Consider the following 15,317-nt stretch of genomic DNA (forward strand, 5'->3'; position numbering starts at 1 on the left):
TGACCACGCTGACATTGACACCTTGCTGACCATGACCATAAAGCTGATAAGAGGAGGGTGGTGACTTATTTGGGGTGTTATTTCCGTTTTGACCGGGTCTCACTATTGTAGCTCAGGCTAATCTCAAAGTCCTATGATCCTGCCTCAACCTCCTGAGTTCTGGGGTCGACACATGTGCCACCACACCCAGCTGTGTGGCGTTACAAAAGCCATCTCCTGTGACAAAAAAATGAAACCACCCAAGGTGGAAATAAAGCAGAAAGAGGGCTATGCCAAGAGCCACACACAGAGTTCTCAATGTGGAGCCCCCGGGTCCTGAGGGCTCAAGGTCAGACTCTTTTTTCATAGTCACACTAAGACCCTTGTTGCTTTTGTCTCCTGGAGAGCACAGCAGAGTGTCCCTTAGCCCTGTGACCTGTGATGTCACAGTAGACTAAGTACAGACACCCACAGGAGCGGCCATTACTGACACCAATGAACGCATGTCACAATACCATTCTTCAAAGCAAACTGGTTTGAAGCAAACTGGTAAAACTTTCATTTCTTATAAAAATATTTTGTTGATCTGAATGGGCTTGTTATTTTAAAAATAAAGTCCAGTGTGGTGGCCCACACCTGAAATCCCAGCACCCAGAAGACTAGGACAGGAGGATTGATAATTTGGAGCCTGCCTGGCCTACCTAGAGAATCCTTTTCTTAAAAATAAAATTTAAGCCTGGGCAATGGCGAACACCTTTAATCCCAGTATTCAGGAGGCAAAGCAGGTTGGATCTCTGTGAGTTCAAGGATAGCCTGGTCTACAGAGCAAGTTCCAGGATATCCAGAACTTTGTAGAGAGAACTTGTCTCCAAAAACAAACAAACCAACAAAAATGTATAATAAATAAACAAAAATAAAATCTAAAAAAGTTGTACTGTTCAATGGATGGATAGATGACTTCTTGATGTTTCAATTGGTAAATGTGCCTACACTCATGGAAATGGGCTCTTTAAGATCCTTAGCAACTCCTGAGGGATCAAGGAGGCCTGAGGGGCATTGCCCTAGGCCGGACAGGAAAAGTCTAGATAGAAATGCCAAAGGCTTTTCAAGTTAAGAGGCAAAATTGGGGCTGCTCTGAGGGAGTTTCTAGAACAAGAAAGAAAACACATTTGCATAGACATTTTCCCATCGTTTAAAAGTGTGAAATCACTGTTAGCTCACAGACCCTCCAGTGTGTGGGGGGGAGGGGCGGCAACTGCAGCTCACTCACCTGTCCCCCAGCCACATCTAGCCAGCAGGAGGGAGGGCTGGCCCAGATTCATTGTGACTTCTGGGCACAGACTCTCAAGGGCTGCGTGTTAATGAAGAGGCTGCTAAGCCACGAGTAATCTTGGCTCGCTGGAAAAGTCACTCCAAGGTCAGATCACACCGCCTGGCAAGACAGCAGCTGGTCTCTATCTAACTCTGCAGTGTCTTTTCGGATTGGCTTGCCACAGATGACAGATAGATGGATGGATAGATGATGCATAGATAGAAGATAGATATGCACATAGATAATAGATACACACAGAGAGGATAAATACACAGATAAAGGTAGATGATAAATGGGATGATAGCTAGATGATAGGTGCATAGGCAGATGATAGATAGATAGATAGATAGATAGATAGATAGATAGATAGACAGATAGATAGATAGATACATATATACATACATACATACATACATACATACATACATACATACATACATAGACAGATGATGGAAAGAGGATCTGTGTTCTTACCCTCCACAACATCCCTCATCAAGGTAGGTATAGTTGACCCTGCTCAGCATAACTCTCCATGAGAATCATGGCGTTAACTTTTGAAATTGTACTTCTACCAATGAAGTAAGTGTCTGGCCAGCAGGGCAGGAGGAAAAGGGGTCAGAACAGGAGTAACTGGGATTTTAAGCCATCTTCCTCCCTGAGAGGAATCAAGGCGCTCACCCCTACCTCAGCTCTAGGTGGAAACTGGTTCTCCACGTTCCTGATGCTGCAACCCTTTAGTACGAGTTCCTCATTGTCGTGGGGACCCCCAACCATGAAATTTTCTTTGTTGCTACTTCATAACTATAATTTTACTGCCGTTATGGATCGCAATGTAAATATCTGACCCAGAGGGCTTGCGACCCACAGGTTGAGAACCAGTGCTCTAGCTAGTCTAGGGGAATCTCGAGGGCTTGTGTTCAGAGCCATAAGGCACACTATCTTAGACAGCATACTGCACAGCTCCAGAACTCGCCACAGTCCCCAGACTACGGCGTGTACAGTACTCCTAGCCTTCCTTGCTCAACAGGGTGTTCCCGCTAGCACCCGGCTTCTCAGGGTTCAGCAGGAAGTCAGTGGGGCCTCTGGGAGAAAAGCTATCTAACAGTGTGGTAGTGGGCAGAGAGGGGAGGGCAGGTTAGCCCAGCTGAGGCAGGAAGGGTAAAGAGAGAGTTCTTGAAGAGGCCAGAACCATCCCTTCCCACAGACCTGTTTAAACCAAGCGTGGATTGGTAAGACCGTTGCTACTTTCAGTAGGAAAAAGGGTGGGCGGGCAGGTTGCGTTGAGTGGCAGGCCGCTGGGGTAGGTTTCCACATAACTGATCTACAGCTCCCCTCACACTCACATCCAAGACTCAGGCATGCAAGCACACCCCTACCTGGACCCCACTGCCACCCCTCCGCCTTACTCAGAGCCCTCACCCAGGCCCCCCTGTGGCGACATCCCCCAGTGTCCCTAGATCAGGGCTCCCTGCCCCCACAGTGGAAGCCTCGGCACCCCAGCAATGGACCAGACAAGGAGGCTCGGATTCAAAAGGAAAGAGACCAAAGCAAGGACCCAGCAGCGTACCCAGCGTGGAATTCAGTACGACTATGTCGTTCACGCTGGCTTCTGTCAAAAGGAAATGAACAAACAAATAAACAAGGGGGGGCAAAGCCAAATAAACAGCACACCGAAAATCAAAACAGGCAAGAGGAGCCGAGCCAGGAGCATCCGAGGCCAGCCCCCCATGCCACCTGCCCCCACCCTCTGTCCTGGCTCCAGGCTCACAGGGGGTCACCTGAGCATCCCACCCATCCCTGGGGCGGGGGGATAGCCTCCCCCAGCCCTGCTGATCTAACCATACCAGGATTCCCCTCCCAGTACTGACCTAGCACCACCAGGCCTCCGGGGTCCATCTCATATTCGGTCCTGTAGGAAGCCAGGGCCGAGCTGTTGGACAGAAGCTCACCCACCAGGAGCTCGTGCACCACCTCGGGGCTCAGCGTCAGCCGCTGGTACTCAGGGATGTCAAGGACAAACCAGAAGAAGCACGTGAGGGATCCCTCCCTGTGCAGACAGAAGTAAAAGGGACCTGTAGCCCCGGACTAGGCTTTCTCCCCATCCTCACCCGTAGGAGGGGAGACCGAGTCACAGGAGGTCATAGACCACTTGGTAAGTGGCAGAACCAGATATGACCAGGCAAACCAAGTCCTGAACTGGGTCCTGGTTCACGTGCTTTCAAGCCTACCCCCAACCCGGACCCACCTACATCAGGCATCCCCCAGTCGTGGTGTGGTGTGAACCCTGTCACACCACACCTCCGTCTTTGGATGACAAGACCAAGTTCACACGCAGGAGGCTCAGTCCCTGCTCTGTGCCTCAGTTTCCCCATGATCTTTGTTTTCTTTATTTTGGAGTTCTGAGGGAAAGTATGATTAGGGCATTGTGTCAGAAGGACCCAGCCCTTCCTGCCCTTAGAGTGGAGGCTCTCACCCGGGCCCCGTTGAGCTGCGACGACTCACCCAAAGGAGTAGACGGAACTGGAGTTGTAGTAAGCACCCAGGCGGGTGCTGGCAATCAGCTCTTTGAGCTGTGAGAAGGGAGACAAGGCCCTGGTTACCCTTCCTGGTGGCATGGATGCTGGCTTCCCTTCCTGGTCTTTTACTCTTTCCAGCCTGGCGTCGGAGCCCTGGATGAGGGCTTGCCACGATCACACGCCCAAGGTGAAGCCAGACACAACCCTCACACCTCGTCCCCCACCCCACCCCACCCCACCCTACCAGCTCCCCTTGTCACAGTCTCATCCATGTCCTACAAAGCCCCACTCCACTTTGGGGCCCCCTCTTCTTCTCCCAGTGACCCCTGGTATAGCCAACCCACTCTGGGAGTTCAGCTGGCTGTTCATGAGCAAGGTACAGCTGAAGGGCAATGGCGGTGCTATTAACAGGGGACACCTGGGAGAGGGTATGGAGAGCCCTGCAGCTGTCTCCTCTCTCTCAAGGCTGAGGGGTGCTTCCGGCATTTCTACCTGTCTCGTGAATAACAGTCCTGTGCCTGGCTGAGCCTGGAAGGGGCTAGCTGCCCACTGTCCCTAGTGAAATAGCCATTGCACTGTATGAGAGGGGCAGAGCCCGGACAGTACGAGCTGCACAGTTCCAACTCCCCTGCTGCACTCCTGGCAAGCGGCAAAATCAAGATTTCTTTCTAGACAGCTGGATCCTGTGCGTGACCCTGCTGCCTCCAGCACCGCCGCTTCCCATGGTACCCAGGACAGCGTCTGTCCCAGTAAGCACTCTCTGCAAAATGATGGACAAACCCACCAGACTCCCCCACACCTGCCCTTGCCTTCTCACCCTCCCGCATTTCCCCCTCCTGCCTTCCTACCCCCCCCCCTACCATCTTCTGGGCCTTGGCGGTTTCACTGCGGAAAACACCGGACTCCCGTCGGGCCAGGTCCTGGGAGAAATGGCGATTGAGCACCCGGAAGCTGCCAGAGTACACCTGGCTAACGGTCACTTCTGCCTTGTACCCTGGTCGGAAAGAAATGGGTTACCAAAGGCGCATGTCCGGAGGTCTCTTGCCTCTCGACCTGTCACTCCAATCCTCAGCATGTCCCCAGGGTCTTGTGTCTCCAAGCGTTACTGCTCCGTATCCCCACCCACCAGGTTATATGGGGATCCCCAAAGCGCATGCTAAGCATCCGCTGTGTCGGGCAGTCTGGAAGCAGGAAGAGGGGTAAGTAGAGGAGGCAGCTATGTGGCCAAAATGGATGCCTGCAAGCACATGGACACGGGGAAGCGGGGGTTGTAGGGACTGGGGAGAGCTGTGTTCTGCACAGTTGGGGTTTGCGGGGATCCCTGGACATCCAGGTGAAGAGACAGCAACAGTGAGGGCGGACAGCCCGACGACAGACCTGAACCGGACAAGCGGATGTGGAAGCCGCCGGGGAAAAAGGACATTTGACACTAAAGATGCCAAAGAAAAGTGGGTGGAGACAAAAAGGAGACTCTTCCTTGGCAGAGGATGCTGGGGAAGTGAGAGCCGAGGTGGAAGTCAAGGCCGTGGTCACGGCAGGGAAGACTGTGTGCTCCTGGCCCAATGCAGCCAAGGACACCTGGATCCAAGATGCAGTGATGACCATGATAGAGGCTAAAAGAGCTGGGGGTGGAGCAGAGCCTGGCTCCATGCGGTATGTGAGGGTAGACGTTCACCGGAGGGTCTCCGTGCTACGTAACACCTTCTAGGGATGCTGTGGTGAAAAAAAGAGGCTCCAAGCAGACATGGAGGATGAAAGGGGTCCCACTGTGTGAGGAAGGTGGGTGGGATTAGCATCTGGCTTTAGACAGCTCTGAGGGAGGGTGGGAGGCAGAGCTCATGGGAGGGCTGGTGTCCGGCCTCTTGAGACCTCTTTTCTGAGAGCAAGAGGGCATGAGGCCAATTTGGAGCTGTAGGAAGACTGAGAGACAGAGACAGAGAAACAGAGATAGAGAGAGACAGAGACAGAGAGACAGACTCAGCTATTAGACCCCACAGAGCAGTAAGGAAGCCAGGCATGCCTCCCAGACAGATTCAGACTCCTTGTCTAGTTATCTGCCCCATTTTGGGGCTGGCCCATCATCCCTCCAAGATGGATGGGGTGTACCTCCTACCTGTCTCCTCACTCAGTGCTGGTCTGGGTAGGAGAAGTCATCCTAACAGCTCCCCCAGGGGCTTCCTCCACCCTGAACCCTTTTGGAGAGTGGTGTTTTCTGGTAGGTTCTAGAGCACTGGCCCTGTGCTCTGGGTCTTCAGCCCCAGGTAGAACCCCACTGGGGCACAGGAGGAAGGGATAGAAAGATGCTTTCTGGGTGAGTCTAGCTCTTCAGCCCTGAAGACTAACTACCCAGTCGCTTAATGAGACCATCCTCTAGCCTGCAACATTTGGGGTGCTGGTTTCCTGCTGACGGTGAAAGGCTGCTCTTTGCCTGTATTGCTCAGCTCTGAGAAGAATCCGTGAGTCATCATAAGACAGTCCCTGTTTGACATGGTTTCATGTCAACTTAACACAGGCTACAGTCATTTGGGAAGAGGGAACCTCAACTGAGAAAATGTTCTTGGCGTGGCAGTAGTGGCGCACGCCTTTAATGCCAGCACCTGTGAGGCAGAGACAGGCAGACCTCTGTGAGTTTGAAGCCAGTCTGGTCTACAGAGCAAGTTCCAGGACAGCCAGGGCTACACAGAGAAACTCTTTCAAAAGAAAGTAAGTAAGAAGAAAGAGAGAGAGAGAAAGAGAGAGAGAGAGAGAGAGAGAGAGAGAGAGAGAGAGAGAGAGAAAGAAAGAAAGAAAGAAAGAAAGAAAGAAAGAAAGAAAGAAAGAAAGAAAGAGAGAGAGAGAGAGAAAGAAAGAAAGAGAAGAGAAGAGAAATCACCAGATTGGCCTATGGACAAGCCTATAGGACATTTTCTTAATTGATGATTGATGTGGGAGGACTCAACTTACTATGGGAGGTGGTCCTGAGTGCTATAAAAAAGCAGGCTGATCAAGCCATGGAGTGAGAGCCAGTAAGCAATGTTCCTCCATGGCCCCTGCCTCAGTTCCTGCTTCCAGGTTCCTATCCTGACATTCCCGGTGATGGACAGTTACCTGGAAGTGTAAGGTGAAATAAACCCTTTCCTCCCCAAGTTGTTTTTGGTCATGGTGTTTTGTCACAGCAATAGAAACCCTAAGACATGGATCTTCAACATGGCATCTCTCTCTTAGCTGAGCTAGACTAGGTGGATCCATCTTCCTCGCATAGGTCCAAGTGAGTATAGTTACCCAGGTCCTGTTGATAGACCTGAAATTTTACTGGTGGACATGTCCGAAAATAATTCTATCCAAATGTTTAATAGAAAGCCTCTGATCATGTAAGTAAGCTGAACTGTCCCTTTTGGGGTTTCTCAACCCCCTTAGCCTCCAAGGTCATGACAGGTATGTTATAATTGTATTTGACACCATAGTGGAATCATAAGGACAGACCATCACCAGATGGCACAAAGCCCTGTGCCTGGCATTGGATGGATAGATGAATGGATGAATGGATGGATGGATAATGGATAAATGGGTGGATGGCAGATGGATAGATGGATGAACTTTTAGATTATGGATGAATGATTGAATGGTTAGATGGTTGAGTTGCTGATGAATAGATGGATGGGTAGGTGATGGATTGATGGATAATTGATTGAGTGGATGGTGGATAAATGGATGGTTGATTAATGGATGGCAGATAGATGTTGGATGGACAAAGTTGAGTAGATGGATGGATAAATGGATGAGTGGATGATAAATGGATGGATGGATGATGATAGATGGATTGTTGGATGAAATGGATGGTGGAGGGATAGATGGATAGATGATAGATCTGTGGATGGATAAATTAATGAATAGATGTTGGATGGATGGATAGGTGGATGAATGGGTGGATGATGCTTGGACAGATGAACAGACAGATATATAGGTCTTCTACATCACATGGGATCCATTTTCACAGGCATGGACTAATCTTATCATTCTACTTCCTTCCACAACCAAGAGGTGAGCTATCTCCCACCCCCATATAACATTCAGGAACTTCGAGCCATGAATGTGTGGATGGAAGGGTTTCTCTGGACCCAGAGTATGGCCAACTGCTCCTGAGACTCCATGGATTGCTTGAGGGCCATGATATCAGGGCCAAAGGGGCAAAGTCAGATATGAGGTAGAGGTTCCAAGCTTGGGTGCTGTCTAGTGGTCCCCTTGGTTCTCCATGCTCAGCCCTGGAGATACAGAGGTGATGAAGCAGTTGGTCCTCTCCCCATAGGAGCACCTGGGGCTCAAATGAGCAGAGGCACTAATTGGTACCAGGTCCCATGGGCACTTCTGGGCCTCCTGCAAGCAGAGTATGTTGGCTTTGAGCCCAAGGGATAACTCAGGAGGGCTGTAGGCAAAGGATGGCATGTGCACACACCCTGGCTTGTCCAGATCCAAGAAGTGGGTGCTCAAGAGTCCTCCCTCCCAAGCTGAAGGAAGCAGGGAGCAGACTACACCATGGGACTTAGCAAAGGTCCAGCAGTATGCCCACCTTGAGGGGCATGAGGAAGGGCGACTCAAGAGGTAGAACACAGTGGAGTAGAAAAGCAGTGAAGAACCTAGAACCCTGGTCCACCCTACTGTACCTCTGCCCCCACAGTCATGACAGTCCTCCCTACATCCACCCTGAACCCTCCCAGGGTGCCACTCAGTTGTGAGCCCTTATTATCCATTACCTAGGAAGTACCAGAGCATGACTCCTGCTGAGGCCAAAGCAGCCAAGGCCAGCAATATTGGCGAAAAGCGGACATAGTCCCGGCCTTTTCTCTTGGTGGTTTTGGGGTTCTTGAACATCCCCTCTGGATCAGCAGCTTCCTCTCCATCACCTCCATCGCCCTGCCCATCAGCTGCTTGAGGGATCTCAGCGGTGGGCATCCTGGTAGAACAGAGGAGCTGGAAACATTTTGGCATCTGCAAGGGAGCTTTTGCTGAGACCCAGTGGTGCCCAGAAGCAAGGCAGGACCCCTGCCCTTGGCATGGAAGGGCAGGGACCTGGCAAGTGATGACTGAGGTTGGCTGCTGAACGGCTCACAGGGAGCAGAGGTGGCCTCAGGGGGACATCCCAGAGGACAGGCTGCAGAGCTAGATGGTTTGACTCCCTGTGGGTCCTGCGGCAGTGCCCACAAACAGATGGGATCCGAGAACTCAGACTTCTGCCACTCTCCCAGTGGCTTCCTTTCCATGTGGGGCACGCTTTTCCTTCCTTGGGGTGTCCAATATAGTCAGTGTATGCAGCCCAGTCCCCAGACACTCTGAGCCATCCCTGTCCTGGACCCAGATCCTAGGCCTACAAGTTTCACTGGCCTTTGCTCTCCTTGCTTCCCAAAATCTCCCGGAACTGAGGAAGGCCATGAAAGTTCATGATCATTTCATCCCTTCCTTTGGGAGACATTTTACATAAAACTTTATTTAATCCACAGGTTGCCCAGGATGTTGGACAACTGTCCCCATGTGTTTTTCCCCAGTCCTCTCTGTGTGAGTACTCCGTGTAAGCCTCTCGAGACTTCGCACCCATTGGGCAGATGAAGAAAGTGAGACTTGGAGTGTCCTGGGCATGGCTTGGGTCCTGAAGGATTTGCCTACCCTTATTTTCTGGTGTGTTTGAATGCCCAGAATTTACACAAATGAAAACAAAATGAGGCTCAGAGAGGCTAAGCCCCCTGGTGAAGATCATACAGCAGCAGCTGAGTGTCTCCGATTTTGTCCCCCTGCTCTGGCTGTCTCCTATAATTACCAAGTCATAGTCAAATGACAATGGGAGGTCACCCTTCCTAGTTCCTTCTGTCGTCTACCTTAGATACGCTAAAGCAAACTTTGGACACAAAAGGACACCCTCCCCCCACCACACACACACCACAGCAAGGATTCCAGTTCACTGGGATATCACTTTCTCTCCTTGTGACACCTATAGATGTCACTGTGACCCCCAAAGTGCATCCCCAGAGCATGTGTTGGTGGGAGGATTCACCTGGACTCTTAGCACATCCTCCTAGCTGAGCTGCCTGCTTCCTGTCCCCTCTTCTGTCCCATCCTCCACATTGTCACCAGAAAGGTCTCCTGCCCTTGCCCTCATCCACCTGCTGTGAATCTTCCCATGGCTCCCAACTACTGTGCCGAGGGCATCCAAGCCTGCTCACTCTCTCGCGTCACACACATCACCCTTCATTCAAGCCCACGCGACCTTACCCTAGTGTGGCCACACTGGGATTGGATGGCGTGTGGGGACCCTTCCTATGCACTGTCCGGCAATGGGTTCAAGGGTTCAGGGTCCCTGGTTAGTTAATCCGCCGCTCATCTCCTTTCGCCCTGGGCCACCTTGGTTAAAATCAACACGCCTGGCTTTGGGCCTTGTTTCTGTCCATCTCCCCTTTTAAAATAAGAGCTGGGGCTGGGGAGACGGCTCACTGAGTAAAAAAATGCTTGCTGGGCAAGTGTGAGGACCCGAGTTCGGATCCCCAGAACCCACATAAAAACTGGATGCAATATTGGGCGTCTGTCCGCAGCTCTCCTGTGGCAAGATGGGACGTGGAGACAGGTGAACCCTCAGAAGCTTGAGAGCCAGATAACACAGACAAGACCCTGTCCCAAACAAGGTAGGAGGTGAGAATCTTTCCTTTAACTGTCACATGTATGTCATAGCATGCATGCACTTTACACACACACACACACACACACACACACACACACACACACACACACACACAAACTTAAAAAAAAAAAAAGCAGAACCATGAGGAATGCTTGGTAGGGTACATCCACAATCCTAGGCCTCAGGAATCTGAGTCTGAGGCAGGAGGATCACCTGTTCCAGACTACTCTGGGCTTGCTTGTCCTAAACAAGTCAGCCAGCCAGCAAAAACAGGCAGCCTTTGGCCTTGTTCACCTCTGGGGTGCCTCTGGGAGCCCAGCTCAGGGTTTTTCCCTCAAATGAATAGTGGGTGCTAGGGCAGGGCAAGGGGCAGTCACGTCTCCAGGCAGAGCGTCCCCTTCTCATCTCATCACCTATGGGTAGCGGGGCCTGGGTGGCTTAGTTCCAGAAAGGATGCCGGGTCTGCCTCAAACCCCTCGATAAGGTGACCGGTGGAGTCACCCCATTTTGTTAGAGCTCTCACTTAGAGCCAGAATCTCTGCTGAGCACAGGCATGGGGTTCACAGTGAGTGCAGAGCCCTTGGCTCCATCTCCTGTACCCACTATGAGGATGGCCACACCCCTACCTTTACTACTAGACAATGGCCCTCTCATTGTTCTGAGGCCCAGCCCATCATAAATATATGTGGCTCTACCTTCCCACTACACTAAGAACTCACAGCCTTGCTGTGTAACCCAGGCTAGCCTTGGACTTAAAGTTCCCCCGCCTCCTCTCCCGAGTGCTGACATTTCAGGAGTGTGGTCTCCATCCAGCTCTCCCCCATCCTTTCCTGGCATCTCCTTGGCTCACCCAAGCCCCTGTCTCCACTCTGTCATCACCCAGGCCACCTCATCTGCCTCTGCCAGACACAGTGTCACCATAACGGCCAGCCAGGACCACGTCCATCAGCGAATTCCCACACGACTGCCAAGATGACGTCATCGCCATGTGCCCAGCTGGCAAGCCACACATAGCTCCACACCTAGAGCACAGTCCCCAAAGGGCCCCACGTGTCTTCCTCTGCTCTTCCTCTTTTGACTAAAGACACACTCACTGTTATCTGGTCTGATAACGCCCACCTCAGGGCCTTTGCACTTGTCGCCTCCCCTGCCAGGAATGATTCTCCTTTGGTTTGCCTCATGGCCCGTATATCTCCTTCATGGCCCATGTATCTCCTTCATGGCCCATGTATCTCCTTCATGGCCCATGTATCTCCTTCATGGCCCATGTATCTCCTTCATGCCCCATGTATCTCCTTCATGCCCCATGTATCTCCTTCATGCCCTATATATCTCCTTCATGGCCCATATATTTCCTTCATGGCCCGTATATCTCCTTCATGGCCCATGTATCTCCTTCATTATTACAGATGGTTGTGAGCCACCATGTGGGTGCTGGGAATTGAACTCAGGACCTCTGGAAGAGCAGCCAGTGCTCTTAACCTCTGAGCCATCTCTCCAGCCCCCCGACATTTTCTTGATGGCGTTTCGGAAGCCCTGCTCCTGTGATATGCCTACGAGTCTTCTGTCTGCCCTACAGCTGCACCCACACAAGGCTTTCTCCATCACCGCGGTGTGTCCTGCTCCCATGCGGAGCCTGGTATGGAGCGGGCCTTCACTTGCTGCCCCCTGAATGAACGTAAGATTCCAGGTCCTTCCCACCTAACCTAAAGGGGGCCACGCTCCCAAGTGGTTGACCCGCCTCCCCACCCTCTTCATCACTTCCTCTCTTGCTTCCTGACATGGGTCTTCTCTTGATTATAAACTTGAACAACAAGGACAGTAGTAAACTTTGTGGACCAAGTGCCAGTCACCATCCTGGGGCGTGGTGCTGGTTGGGTTATAAGGCCCCTGTGAGTTCTCGTTCACTGACAAGCAAGTGTCCCCTTCCCTAATGGTCCTCTTCCCCGAGCTCCCTCCTGACCCACAAGCTCTGGAGTAACCTCTCTACACTCAGTGGAGACAGCAACCTCCTCCTAGAAGCTTTCTCAGAGTGCCCGTGGCGAGGTGGTGGCCCTGTCAGTGCAGTGGACCAAGTGGGTGTGCTCTCTGTCTGATCCATGACATGGAGCCCCTGAAAGGGGGCGATCTTTTTCCCTGGTGGAGCATCTAAAAGACCCAGCACCTGCTCTGCACCCATTCCCACCCTCCTGACAGCGGAGCGTCCTGGTCCACCCTCTGCAGACTGAGTTCACTGGGCCAGGGCCGCTAGGCAGCACCGTGTAGATCTGAATTCAACCACAGTGTGAGACGTCTGCTCCAGCCACGGGCTGGATGGTGACACACAGGCCCCATTCCATCTCCAGTAGCCTCGGCTGTTTGCTTTGTGGTCTCTGTTTAGTGGTGTAGAATCAGAAGTACCGGGAGATGACCTCCCTAGGACTGGGCAGAAGAGCCCAGCTTGGACTCTGACCCGGGGACATGGGAGGTACATGCTGGCGCCTGGAGGAGCCCCGCTGTGAATGGCTGAAGCTAGGGGCTTGTGTGTGGGCCACGGGGAGGGGACTGTTGGGAGCTCCTGCCACACATATAAACCTCCAAACACCCGCTCCCAGATGGGTATAGAGTAAGAGACACTAGGAATGCATACCCACCTGTTCATTACACAGACCCCTAGGCATACACCCTGACCTCCCATGTATTCACACACACACACACACACACACACACACACACACACACACACTCACACACCAGCTCCAGCCTATAAGTCAAGGGCCCTGTGTACAAATCACACATGGGTGCAGAGTGGAGTACTGGGTCTGTCTTGCTCTCTGGAAAGCCTAGGGCGTGAAGCTGTATGTAGAATGAGAAATAAAGCAACTAGTCCCATAAACTAGGCCTCTCCTGTCTCAGGACACCTGAATCCCAGGTCACCCAGTCCCTGGAAGCCCTCCGGCACCCCATACCTCACGCCCAGCTAGGTTCATTCCACCTACAATCCCCCAATTGCAGCTTGGTGCACCCCGTGCATGGCCTCTGCTCCCGGACACTCTGGCCGAAGAGGCCCTGTAGGCCCAGCTCAGAGCAATGCAGGCCCCTCAGTGCTCCAGGGAGCCAGGCCTGACTCTGAGAGGCAATGTTCCACCAGGCCATTCGTAGATCCTGATCCCCTGTCCCAGAGGCCCGCCGCCGCCGCCGCCGCCGCTTACCTTCAAGAGTGGAAGGTAGGTGCAGGGCCTGCACACAGGCCTGGAAGCCTCTGTTTATCCAGGCCAAGGTCTCTCCACCCCCAACTGACCAGCCTAGGCTGGATCAATGGCCTGGAGCCATGGCTGCGGTGTCTGGCCCTTGTCCCCTATGGCCTGTGGCCCCAAGCTCCATGGGCCTCCTGTCAGGTCCAGGGTGACAGTGTAACTGAGCACAGGTAAACAGGCAGGAGGCAGGAGGCAAGCAATGCCCGCCTACCCAGCCCCGCCCTGCCCCATGGGTACCCAGGGGGCAGGCAGGCAGAAGCAGGAGACCTGAGCTCTCCCCCGGGGCCTGTTGCTTGGTGACATTCCTGCCTTGTTACAGCCCCTGGTCCCCCAAGAGCGTGAGTGGGAACAGATTCTACTGGGGGATTGCAGAGGCCCACTCAGGTGAGAACAGGGGCTCACACATCCTACAATAGCCAGAAAGGCCTGGGTTCATGCCTTCTGGAGACAGGAGAGAAGTGGGGGCAGGAGGGTGGATGGGGGTTGACACCCTCTTACATTGATCTAGGAATTATCCATCTTCTAAAAAGCCCTGTTGCCCAGAGCAGTGTCCACTGGGCCATGTGTGCCCTTGGACGTGAAATAGTATGAGTGGAGATGGGCTCATAAGTAATATATACCCCAGATTTCCCAGATCCTAAATGAGCAAATAATAATAATAATAATAATAATAATAATAATAATAGTAATAGTAATAACAATAATAATATGTCAGTTGTCTCATTGATCATTTGGATAATGGTTGTAGATTGAAACGTGAGTTTGGCTGCTGTCTTGGGTTAGATGAAATGCACAAAAGTGAATCCCACCCACTTCTTTGCATTTTGATGCGACATCCAGGAACTCGAAGCTGCAAGGGAGGCTCGCATTAGTATTCTACACAACAGTGCGGCAGCAGAGGGGGTGGGTCTCACCCAAGCATTCCTCGGATCACATGATCTGAGCCAGGCTTTCCTGCAGAGAGTTGTGTGTGCATCTGAGGTCCAGGGTGCTGTGGACATGTGGTTCTCAGGTGTGTGTGTGTGTGTGTGTGTGTGTGTGTGTGTGTGTGTGTGTGTACCAGGCATGCAGGAAATATATGTGCAGTGTGGAATGGGTGTATGGGTAGATGATGTGTGTCTAGTTGGGAATGTATATGGGGGCATGTGGAAAATATATGCATGAAGACATGCCTGTAGGGTAGACTGGATATGTGTAAAGCATGGAGGGGGGTGTCTGTGTGTGAGTGTAAGTGGGTAAGTGCATGTTCATAGTGTGACGGATATAGCTTGTGAGGCATCAGGCATGTGTGGAGCTGTGAGGCACGTGGGGAATAAGATGTATGTGGGCTGTGAGGTGTACGGCAGGCAAGGCTGTGGGGTGGGAGGGTGCTGTGTGGGAAGCTGTGGAGCATAAAGTGAGTGTGAGGAGTGTGAACACACACCTACTCTGTGACGCCAACTGCAGGTTCAGTGGACATAGTCCCTTTTGTGATGGAGGAACCAGGGCACATCCCTGGCCCTGAGTTACGATCCCTATGTGATTAATTGCATCCATTAGCCCTTCCTGGGCCAACAGGAAAATGGCTGGCAATGAAAGCCTGGCGTTGCAGGGGTGGAGAGGTGTGTTAAGAGAGAGGGTAGCTCTCCTTA

General features: G+C 52.2%; 1 protein-coding gene across 2 annotated transcripts in view; it reads right to left on the reverse strand.

The window, feature by feature from the left end:
• Nucleotides 1-13,848, reverse strand: part of Tmprss6 (transmembrane serine protease 6) — a 31,225-nt gene extending 17,377 nt beyond the window's left edge. The window contains exons 1-6 of one of the 2 annotated variants that reach the window (XM_028871081.2): nt 13,642-13,848; nt 8,538-8,737; nt 4,668-4,801; nt 3,794-3,861; nt 3,160-3,338; nt 2,859-2,900 (exon numbers count right to left, since the gene is read on the reverse strand). In XM_028871081.2, coding sequence (XP_028726914.1) covers nt 2,859-2,900; nt 3,160-3,338; nt 3,794-3,861; nt 4,668-4,801; nt 8,538-8,736 — 622 coding nt within the window. In that variant the 5' untranslated portion in view covers nt 8,737; nt 13,642-13,848. Of the gene's footprint in view, nt 1-2,858; nt 2,901-3,159; nt 3,339-3,793; nt 3,862-4,667; nt 4,802-8,537; nt 8,773-13,641 lie in introns of both variants that reach the window. The other variant, XM_028871079.2, reaches the window with a different exon arrangement.
• Between the last annotated feature and the right edge of the window lie 1,469 nt (nt 13,849-15,317).

This window comes from Peromyscus leucopus, chromosome 20 (assembly GCF_004664715.2).
Source record: "Peromyscus leucopus breed LL Stock chromosome 20, UCI_PerLeu_2.1, whole genome shotgun sequence".
Classification (NCBI taxonomy): Eukaryota; Metazoa; Chordata; class Mammalia; order Rodentia; family Cricetidae; genus Peromyscus; species Peromyscus leucopus.